This window comes from Nymphaea colorata, chromosome 13 (assembly GCF_008831285.2).
Source record: "Nymphaea colorata isolate Beijing-Zhang1983 chromosome 13, ASM883128v2, whole genome shotgun sequence".
NCBI lineage: Eukaryota > Viridiplantae > Streptophyta > Magnoliopsida > Nymphaeales > Nymphaeaceae > Nymphaea > Nymphaea colorata.
Genome location: NC_045150.1, coordinates 2,741,193 through 2,752,576, shown reverse-complemented (window position 1 = coordinate 2,752,576; position 11,384 = coordinate 2,741,193). Strand labels below are relative to the sequence as shown.

Genomic DNA, 11,384 nt, shown 5'->3' with positions numbered 1-11,384 from the left:
TTTCGATACATCAAGATTTGATATCATGCAGCATGAAATGTATTTTAAGGAACAAGACTTGTAAACTTGACTGGGCACCTGTTATTTGGTATTTGCTTGTAAGTTCTTATATGTTAAATTTTCATGAAATCCTATTGTACTTTAAAGGAACATATCTGCTATCTTTGTTTTTAGGTTTTTCAAGTTAAAGACCGTATCCCTATAGTTAGTTTCAATATATATATATATATATATGAATAGTTTTCATATAATTTAGTTTCCCAAATCATTTTTACTTTTTTGGACTTGATGTTTACATATCATATTGCACATTGCCTCGCCTTACAGGCTCAACACATCGCTTCTTATCAGTGTACTTAATGACATGGTTAAATCCTTATGATATTTAACTATTGTGCGATAGGAAACCATATTCTTTAAATTGATTATTAGGTTTAACTTTTTTAATATAGAGACAATGACAAGTATTGCTTTAGTTTTTACATATCCAATTTCCAAAGAAACATCATTGTCTTCTAATTGGTGCCTAATCCAATGTAATCATTTGAGCTAACTTTGTTATAGACCAAATCTCCATTTTTTTACGGCTTTCCCTTTTCAAATCACACGCAGGAAAAATTACCATGGTAAATTAGATGGAACAGGGTAATTTTACCTTGCAGAGGATAACTTTTCACTGAGGTCTGACCTTTTACCATGGATTTTTTTCCATGGTAACATTAACGTTCCAAATTTCACCTAGATATCAAACAGGGCCTAAAGGACTCACTCCATCATGGAATCTCGTGATTAATGACCATTTTATATTCAATCAACTCCCCTTAAGTAATTGACACAAGAGTAATAAGAGAATTTCCTTGCTGGCTTTGCCCCTTGCAGGATTTTATTAGCCTGTCACTGCCCTTAAGCAGAGACTCGCTAAAAATGTTGTCATAAATCTCTCGTGCCATTACAATTGCTTGCCTTCAATTATAACAACATCGATTAATTAAGTTCTGTCTCAGTTATCTAATTTTAACAAGTCAATCTCTATGGTATGACCTAATCTGTCGTTTTTAATCATATTTTTAACACCAGCTTGTAATCGTATTTTAATTCTTTCGTCAAGAAGCTCAGTCCTACATGATATAATGAAGCAGTTATAAAAGATGATTTAAACAACTTCAAGCAGCTATAAGCATCTAACCTGCTTACGGTTTTGTTATGGTAGCCCCTTAACATGGTTCTTAACCTTAAGAATGGGCTTGGTCCAAGCTAAGGGAAAGTGAATCATAGATTTGGAAAAACTTGAAAAAAAAAAAAAAAAAGAACCTGAAACATAGCCAATTAGTCAGGGGGTCAATATGAAAAAATTTCAATGAAAAATGCGTAGTTAGAAGTCGAGGTCTTACTCCCATTTCCACAAATTATTTATTTATATATTAGCAGTAATATATATATATATATATATATATATATATATATATATATATATATATCAAGAACGTTTGGCTTCAATCGAATTAATGGATCGGTTATAGAAATTAGACCGGAACCGATCCAAATGAACTGCAGGCTTACGGCCTGCCTGGCTGCTTGTATGATGTATCCCTCCAAAATGCAACCGCTCTTCATGTGGCCGTTGAGTTCCAAAATTACATATACTTTTGTTTTTATTGAATAGAAAAAGGAAGGAAAATAGATAAAAGCTCTCCGCTTCTCGAGCTCTCCACGTTTTGCTCTCAGCCGTTGTTAAATTTGGAAAGGAGACCGACTCGTCTTCTCCACCTTTCTCTCCGAGGTCGACGAGGCCGAGAAGCTCCGCCATGCGAGGTAGGAGAAGGGCCCTCCTATTTTTGCTTCACTGCCCTCATCAGATTTCTGCTGCCCACGTTTCTAAGTGGTTTTTAGCACTCCCCGTCGGGCACCATCTCCCGTTCTTTACCTTGAAATCTGGATTTTCTGGTGTCTTTTCCGGTTAGAGCAGAATTCTTTAGGTGAAGCCAAGGAGATTCTGGAGTTTTCTTGTGCTTTACGTGTATTTAGTGAATGTTTAGGCTTTGCTGGAATGTTTTTTGCTCGTAAAGCGGAGTTTGCTGATTAGATTGGAAGATATTTCAGTTTTTTTTTTGAAAATTTCTTTGCAGAATTCAACTTTGATGGATTCCAGCTCGCCTTTCCGGTGAGCCTTGCTTTGGGGCTTTGGTATCTTTCGTTGGAGAATGCATTTGATCCGTTTGAGTTGGTGAAGCTTATTTCGGTGGGTTTCCTGGGAGCTGGCTGAGTTCCTCTTTCGAAATATGTAAGTTTTTGAGTTTTGATCAGACTCACTTAGTTGCTTCAGTTCTAGTCAACTCGAACAGATCTTAAATAATGAGGGGCATCCATATTGACACATTTGTTTGTTTACAGGAAATTATTGACGAGAAATGAATTTTATTTTAGATACCATTGTGATAGTTTGGTTATCAAGCAATCCAAGTAAACATACACAATGATCATGAAATTTTGTATCTGCAAGCCATTGATTTTTGAGGCACATGGCGCAACTGATCATACGTTGGAAGTGATTTGTTAACTAAAACATGTTTGCTATTCCGAAGGATAAAAAAATGGTATTCAAAATTCCCTTTTCATTAGTACACTAGTTCATAAAACATTGTTATGCTTGAAAAATATTTTATAAACGACTGTGTCGATGGAATTTATCCATCAAAGGAAAATGTTAAAATCATTATATTGTTAGCTGTCACCGATATTGGTGACTATGCTGTTCATTGAGACTAGTTGGTGATTATCAATTATCCTTTCAGTTGTTAAACATACTCAAGAGTTTTGTTTTCATCGTAAAGGCAAAGGCAACATCCATATGACAATTGTTCAGATCATCCAAATTCAGTCATCTTCTGTCAATTGTCTTATAATTTTTGAATAGCTCATTTGTTGTTGTGCTCATGCTTTCCATTGCAATTTTTATGCCAGCATTATATCAAATGAGTTGGAATTTTTTTTTTCTGGTACAGTTAATTTAGTGGAGAATCTATGAAATTGTGATTCATCAAATTATTGATGCAAAATGGCTTTTGGGAAGAACCCTCGAGGGGAGAGGAAATCGTCCTCACCTTATGGCTCGACAGTGGTATTGGTTGTTTTTGTGGCACTATGCTTGATTGGGGTCTGGATGATGACGTCCTCCTCCATAACTCCCATTCAGACCATACATGTGCCATCGGAAACGAAGATAGACATGAAAGATCAAATTTCAGATTCATCGAGGACATTTGAAGATGCCTCTGGGGGTCTATCTTCAGAAGCAACTCAGACAAACAATGAGACACCATCCCAGGTGGAAGAGGCACCAGACAATGTTGAAAGACTAGAAGAAAGACCAAATCAAGAGGTCCACGAAGAAAACAATTTGATAAATAATGGTGATTCTACTGAAGACACAAAAAGTGAAAGTACAGAAACAGATTCAGGTGGGCAAATAGATGCCCAAGATAAGAATCCACAACAAGAATTTGTGACTAGTGAGCAGCAGCCATCTCAGACTGAAGAGCAACCAGGGGGTAATCCTGATGAACCAGCTTCAGAGGGTGTCAACTCAGGCCGCATAAGAAATGAGGTGAACCAGAAAGGTCAAGGGAGAAAGCAAGATCAGACTGATGAATATGATAGTTCCAAGTACCTTCCTGGAACAGAAAGTGGTGGTGAAGCAACGAAAAGTAATCCCGATAGAACTGAAAAGAATGAAAAACGAGCATCTCAATCTGAGGAGAACAGGGAACAGGACCCAAGTGAGTCTTATCCAGATCCTGCACAATCAGAAATCTTAAACGAGACCAACATACAGACTGGCACATGGAAGACACAAGCGACAGAGTCAGAGAAAGAGAAGGATGTTCAAGAACTATCAAGGGATCAAGCTGTCGACAAGGGAGCGAATGTTAAAGGGGAAACTCCTATGTATACTTGGAAACTTTGTAACGTGACAACCGGTGCTGATTATATTCCCTGTCTTGACAATGAAGAAGCCATTAAGCATCTGCGAACAACAAAACACTATGAACATAGAGAAAGACACTGTCCTGATCCAGCCCCCACTTGTGTTGTACCTCTTCCTAAAGGGTATAAAAGATCAATTGAATGGCCCAAAAGCAGAGATAAGGTGCGGTGTTAGAGCTTTAGGTGCAATTTTTTCTAGCTGTTTCATGTAGAGCTGGATGTTAAGCACATGGTCGTAATCTATATAGCCAAAAGCATGCCTAGGCCCTAGGCAACCACCTTTTAAGCTAGGCTATACTGCTATAGTACCCATGCACCAAGCTGAAAAAATTCTTCTTCTTCTTCTTTTTACTGTTTTTGGCCTTCTTTGGCCCTGCCTAGTCCCATGACTAGACAACACCTGGTCCCTTTTCTGACGTCCCATTCCCTAGTGCATTTTACAACATGGGTCACAATAGAGAAGCAGTATTGGTCGTAATTGGAAACTGAGTCATCTCAGGTTGAAGTTTCTTCTGCACAAGAATTTTCTTTTTCATGGTCTACTGTATTTTGCATTGCAGATATGGTACCATAATGTGCCTCACACGTTACTTGCGGAAGTTAAAGGCCACCAAAACTGGGTCAAGGTCAGTGGGGAGCATCTCATATTTCCTGGTGGTGGGACTCAATTCAAGAATGGAGCTCAGCATTATATTGACTTTATACAGGAGGTGAACAATATGTGCAACAACTCGATCATTTCCTATAGTCATTTGTAAAGTACTTCCTTACATGTCTACTGTATCCTAACTGATTTTTTTCTTGGGTGAATATTTACCTACACATTACCCTATTATTCCTTCTCAACATCCTCCTAGAACCTTTTGGCCCCTTTGCAGCCTGGCTTTTCTAGCTGTTGAACTTTCAATCTTCCTAAAGCTGACTTAGTATTTATCATTTGAAAAACATTGTCTGCATCTTTCCCACTAAGTCACATGCACTCTTGAAAACAGTCACTGCATCCAAATGGACAGGACTCAGTTGTGGGTGTGGCTCAGGTGCACAACCTACAGTCCGCTTTCTTTTTTTTTTCTGTTGAATCATCTATAGAATGCTGGCTTGTTAATTATTAATTATTAATTTGTTGCTTCTGGACAATTTTAATGTTATATATATATATATATATATATTCGCTGCAACCATGCCCATGGTCTTTTTTGAAAAATGTCGTACCGGTGCACAGCCTGTGTGACATAGCTTTCACATGAAGCTGGGAACAGGTGCATCCATGGAATTGCTAGTTTTGTTATATACCGATGCAAGAAATGATTTCATTTCTTTCTTTACATGCTTAGACGCAAACTTGCACACACAACAATAGTAATCTTTATTTCCAATCACCCAGTTGATGTGGAATGGTTGTGCTGGTAAGTAAACTTTATAGATGGGAATGGCATGGTTTTTTGCAGATGGTGCCTAACATTGCTTGGGGAAAAAGGACTCGAGTGATTTTGGATGTTGGATGTGGTGTTGCCAGTTTTGGGGGTTATCTTTTCGACAACAATGTGATTACAATGTCATTTGCTCCTAAGGACGAGCATGAAGCTCAAGTTCAGTTTGCTCTTGAACGGGGAATTCCAGCAATATCTGCTGTTATGGGCACTCAGAGGTTGCCCTTTCCAAGCAAGGTGTTTGATATTGTCCACTGTGCACGTTGCAGGGTTCCATGGCACATTGAAGGTGGTTGCTTCTCCGTCAATGATATCATTCTTGTTTCTTTCCTTTTCCTCATTTTCTTTAGCAGTAATATATATATATATATATATATATATTCTTTTTGAGTCTATAATGGCCTGTTGTTAGCCCCCTGCTAGCTGACCAACCCCTTACAAGAGAAAACCCTCAGATGGCAAACACACACACACACACCCCGTAATCCCAGATTAGGGCTTCTTCCTCTCAGAGATAAGACGCTCTCAAGGTTGCAATGCCCTCCATTCTGGCCATCGGCCTTAGTAATGGATGTTTTGGGTCAGTCCCATGGATCCGACCCACAATCCTGCACCCGATATCTAACACCTGTATTGATAAATAATATCAGATCATCTGCTTATAAAAATGAGGAGAGGAAGTACTGAGCCATGCCAATATTGGTCAGTGTGGGTTGTCATTTTCATTTACAACAAAAATATAAAAGAACTAATTTGAAACAATGATATAGTACTAGAAAATATTGATTTTCTGCAATTTTTCTGCAGAAGAATTATTTCCAAACTAGTCCATGTTTTTTGAGTGATTAATAAGTCCATCCATACCTAAATTTGGTCAACAAGTACGTCCCTGATATCTGTGGTTTTAAGACAAATCAAACCTTCTGTCAGTTACCAGGGGTAGCAGCTTAAAGTACTCTTACTCTTAGCAAAGGGTATGTATTATTACATATCATGTCAATAGAAGAAATTGAGTTCCCACTTCCCATTAGAAAAATTGGAATGGTAATTGAAAGGTAATGTATAGATATGTTGATGACTCATAAGGTGGGGACTAATATGAAAATTCTTCCAAGAATGATCGATGCTTATGGTGGCAGCATTGTTAGTGTATCGTCCTTTCACTGTTTGGGTGCTTAACATTCTTTTTTAGTTGCCTTTCATTTATCCTGCCAACCTGAAAAGCTGATCATGTGTCTCACAGGTGGTAAACTTCTGTTGGAGCTGAATCGGGTGTTACGTCCGGGTGGTTATTTTGTTTGGTCAGCTACCCCAGTTTATCAACATGACAAGGATCAAGAAGATGCTGAAATATGGAGAGGTAAACCCTATTCTGTTAACTATAAGGATTCGTTCCTCAATTTTTTATAACCTGAATGTTGAGTAAAGCAAACATTTCTTTAAATATACTGTATAATTCATCTCAATGTCGGTATCTAATATATAGTGTCTAAGGTAGTTCAAGGATTTAGGACTTTGCCTGGTTTTCTGAGTCTAATACGTGCTTGGCCTTTAAATAATCTTAACGAACCATCTTTTTCCAGCTTGTTCTTTGAGGGTGACAGCATTCAAACATGATTCATGATTATTTAAGAAGCTGAGCCAAGCAGCTCATTTCCTAAAACAAGTTGTTTTAAAGGTGATCTTTATAAATTGAAATAACAGGTACATAAATACATACGTATATGCATAGACATGCATATATATGTATGTTTGTATGTATGTATGTATGTATGTATGTATGTATATATGTATGTACGTATGTATGTGTGTGTGTGTGTGTGTGTGTGTATATATATATATATATAGAGAGAGAGAGAGAGAGAGAGATTACAGTATTACATGCATAATGTACATAAGGCCTATATCAGGTCAATTGAGTCAAACAGTCACTGCTGCCACTTGACTCATTTTCTCTGGTGAGTGTGCTGACTTTGGCTTTTCGAGCCTTCATTGAAGATCAGGAATCATTCATCTAGCTGAATGAAGCTGAGGGCCGAGGCAAGCTGGTTGGTTTGTTTCCCATGTCTAGCTGACTTTCTAGGGCCGCTGCTTCAGTATGTGTTGTTTTTATCATAGATGCTGATGCTTGAAATTTCTCATTATGGTACAACTGGAACAGAAATGAAAATTCTTACAAAGGCTATGTGCTGGGATGTTAAGAGTATCAAGAACGACAGGTTGAACGAAGTTGGTGCTGCAATTTATCAGAAGCCCACTTCTAATGAATGCTACGAGAGCAGGAAGGAGAGTAAACCTCCAATGTGTCAAGAAACAGATGATCCGAATGCGTCATGGTATTCAACTGCTTTCTGTTCCCGTTTGTTACATTACTTCCAGATTTGAATTCTTTAAATTGATTTCACAGGTATGTGCCACTGCAAGCATGTATGCATAAGGTGCCTGTGGATTCAACAGAGCGAGGATCACAATGGCCTGAGCAATGGCCCCTTAGGCTGGAGAAACCACCTTATTGGTTGTCTACTTCTCAGACTGGAGTTTATGGCAGGCCTGCTCCTGAGGACTTCAAAGCAGACTATGAACATTGGAAACATGTTGTGAACAAGTCATACTTGAAAGGTCTGGGAATCAACTGGTCCACTGTCAGGAATGTCATGGACATGAGAGCTGTGTATGGAGGGTTGGTTACTCTCTCTCTCTCTCTATCTCTCTCTCTCTCTCTCTCTCTCGCTCTCTCTCTTTCTCATTCCATGCATGTGCGATGTAGTATATGCATCAATCATCTAGTAGATGCATAGCAGCCACTGTCTGTTTGAGATTTGTATGGATTTAGGGCATTTGATGTCGTTGTTGCAGAGTGGCAACCACATTTCCAACTGGAGTTTCAGTTATTAATTTTTGAATGTGCTCTATTGGGTTGCTGTTGATCTCTCCATTATGTTGAAGAACTTAAAAACTGCAAGAAAGAGAATTAGCTTTCTTAACATGTAATTATGATTTTGCAGTGTCCAATAAGCTGGCCATTTAGGACATAGATTGGGCCCTGTTGTGCACATCCACGTTAAGCAGATTGTACTGAAGCATGCTGTGTTTCTCTAGATTTCAGTATGAAATATATTGTAGCCTTTTAGGCATACACTGACAAAGTATTAGTTACGCTGATAAGATAACTTGATAAATCTCAAGGATAAACAGGTCTTCCAGTTGAAATGCTTTCAAGTACATCAAGTATGGAAAAGGACAATATTTTGTTCCATCCAAAAAATAAATTCTGTGGTAACTACTGGAATCATTTCAAGTATTTAGCTTGTTATACAGGAAAATTAAGTGCTTGGCAGTTGGCATAGCATGTCCAATGGTTTCATATGCAAGCACTGACATGCATATAGAGTTTCTTGTGTCGCATATTTCTTTAGTATGGTGACTTTCAATTTTTATGAAGATTGAAATGCTATGCACAATCTTAGAACTGTCCGTGTATCTCCTTGCATCTCACCATTATCCAAGGGCAGTTTTCAGTCTTTCCGAAGTCTAATCATGATTTTGATATTCTTTTGCAGTTTTGCTGCCGCCTTAAAAGATCTAAATGTATGGGTTCTGAATGTTGTGCCAATCGACTCAGCAGACACTCTTCCCATAATTTATGAACGTGGACTTTTCGGAATATATCATGATTGGTGTGAATCCTTCAGTACGTACCCAAGAAGCTATGACCTTCTCCATGCAGATCACCTTTTCTCGAATCTCAAAAAGAGGTATTTGACTTATTCTTTGATAGGCCAATTTATCCTTTAGCTTTGTTCTTAGAATAACCATGGTCTTGCAATACAATTCTTGAATGAATTGTGTGCCTCAATAATATAGTGAACTTTAAAGACTGAATTGCAACTGGAGAATGGAAACCCTCATAGAAGTGCCAAAGATCAAGTAAAAATTAGTTTGAATAAAAGAATAAATTTACTCAATTTGACTGCAAATGATTTTATAGAACAAGTATCTCTGTGGGCATACTAATGTGTGCTTTTGTTTGTGTATGAGATAGAGAGGGGCAAATAAATGTGCTTTAACATCAATCTTAGTTTGGAATAGATTATCTTTCTCATAACCTTGCAGGCTAATTATGTTAAATATTTCTTTAACCATTAGAATTTCTCTCTGTCTCTCAACTATTATAAAAAATGATGATATTGTCAAAAACAAGTTAAATGAAAAAACATGAACTTGTTGCAATATTTTCCTGAGCTTCCCCACCCCCACCCCCAACAACAACCCCAACCAAAAGAAAGAAATTTCTTTAATATGTTCTCATTGTTTGGGTTCCTTTTACCATTTCAGTAGCTATTTTTGAACTTTTATCCAATGTTCTTGTATGCCTGAGAAAAGCTCACCCGTAAAAGCCGAAGAAAAGTATTTGTGATGATGCTCTCGATGCACGTATATATGAAGAAACATAAAAGTGATCAATTTGCTGAAGAAGTGTTGAAATTGGACATAAAAGAGTTACTAAAATATTACCTAAGCCAAACAGGCAGGACAACGATCCTAATTTCTTATTTATGATTAAGCCTACTGTCTGTCTCATATATTAAATAAATTGGATGAAACACTAAAAATCTAAATTTTAAGGACATCTAACCAGAAGCAACTTGCGGTCCTGTTTTTCACAAGTTTTGTGGGGCAAGCTGTTTGTTTGCTTCTGGACCTTCTTCCATGGTTGATAATAATTTGCTATATCAGGCATTATTCACAACCAGTTGAAACAAATCCAACTTTGGTTCTTGAGTAATGATGAGACACGGTAAATTGTTATCTTTTAGGAAGTTTAGGCAATCAAGTTACTGACATTGCTTCAAGGCTTCTGTCTACTCTTAATCTTCAATGACAGTTGGCCTCGTAGTTCGTTCTAGTGCTACCTTTTCATCAACTACTTAATGATAATCTTTATGTGCTTTCCTATCTGAATCGCATGTTCTTACTTTTCTGAAAGACACCCTTTCTTTATTATCTGTTGTAAAACTAGCACAATCTCAAGGAAAGCATAGTATTTTCTTAGGAGCACCTTTAAAATACTAGCACAATGAGATCATATTTCTCCCAGTTTTAATAATCTTATATTTTGTTCATGTTTTTATGCAATTGAGATTTAGATTGCAATGCTAATGTTCTCATACGGTTTTTTGAGAAGAACCAAGATTATTAGAAATTCGTGAGAATCTGAGTATTCCTCATAGGAATGAGATTTATTACTATGATCTGACTGGCGTAGGTGACATATCTGGTGTTTATAAAATGGCCATGAATTTTTTTATGTAGGTGCAACATAATTGCTGTTGTTGCCGAAACTGATCGGATACTGAGACCAGAGGGCAAGATTATTGTCCGCGATGATATGGAAACCATCAATGAGATCCAGAACTTGGTTAAGTCATTGCATTGGGAGGTTCGACTAACTTACTCAAAGGATAAGGAGGGCCTTCTGTGTGCACAGAAGATGATGTGGAGGCCAGGAGGGTCGTCTTCTATGTAGTTAGTAGTTTGGACCATGAAAGGGGCTAGGTGTTCTCCTTTTTTGTCATTCTTTCATTCTTCTCAACTTTTTTTATCTTTCTTGCACCCCTATGAATGTTGTAATTTATGTCTTAACCTGGTTTTGCGTTGTTGCCTTTGAGGATTATGATTTTGTTGGTTAGCTGGGGTTACTAGGTTCTATATTGTAGAAAATGAGAATTTTCTATTGCGATGGATATTTGCCGTACAGTACTAGTTTAATACTTCAAGAGATTCCACAGGAACTCATACTTTACTGGTGACAGTCTGATAGTAAATATGAGAATTGATCTCTCTCCCTCTTTCTCTCTCTCTGTGAAAAACCTTTCTTTGTTTAATTGTTTAATCATCCGATAATTTTAGTGCAATACTGTAACTTTTGGAAGGCTTTCTTTTCTTCAGTTTATTTTCTTTCTTTTTTTT

At 37.4% G+C, this 11,384-nt stretch overlaps 1 protein-coding gene across 2 annotated transcripts; it reads left to right on the top strand.

Moving 5' to 3' along the window:
- The first annotated feature begins 1,730 nt into the window (after positions 1–1,730).
- Positions 1,731–11,185, top strand: LOC116267347 (probable methyltransferase PMT24). Of its 2 annotated transcripts, none has more exons than XM_031649036.2 (10): positions 1,731–1,812; positions 2,127–2,281; positions 3,003–4,147; positions 4,545–4,694; positions 5,433–5,703; positions 6,658–6,774; positions 7,576–7,750; positions 7,822–8,094; positions 8,975–9,169; positions 10,728–11,185. In XM_031649036.2, the coding sequence occupies exons 3-10, from the start codon at positions 3,056–3,058 to the stop codon at positions 10,939–10,941; spliced, it is 2,487 nt and encodes an 828-aa protein (XP_031504896.1). In that variant the 5' UTR covers positions 1,731–1,812; positions 2,127–2,281; positions 3,003–3,055; the 3' UTR covers positions 10,942–11,185. The 2 variants fall into 2 exon arrangements, with proteins under 2 accessions (XP_031504896.1, XP_031504895.1); XM_031649035.1 differs by lacking the exon at positions 1,731–1,812 and adding an exon at positions 1,846–1,976.
- The last annotated feature ends 199 nt before the right edge of the window (positions 11,186–11,384 follow it).

What these genes read in the sequence shown, in the direction of transcription:
- LOC116267347 (XM_031649036.2), top strand. Translation starts at nt 3,056, where the DNA reads ATGGCTTTTGGGAAGAACCCTCGAGGGGAGAGGAAATCGTCCTCACCT. An exon ending in ATATTGACTTTATACAGGAG is followed by an intron (nt 4,695 to 5,432) that starts GTGAACAATATG and finishes GGTTTTTTGCAG; the next exon opens with ATGGTGCCTAACATTGCTTG. An exon ending in GATGATCCGAATGCGTCATG is followed by an intron (nt 7,751 to 7,821) that starts GTATTCAACTGC and finishes TTGATTTCACAG; the next exon opens with GTATGTGCCACTGCAAGCAT.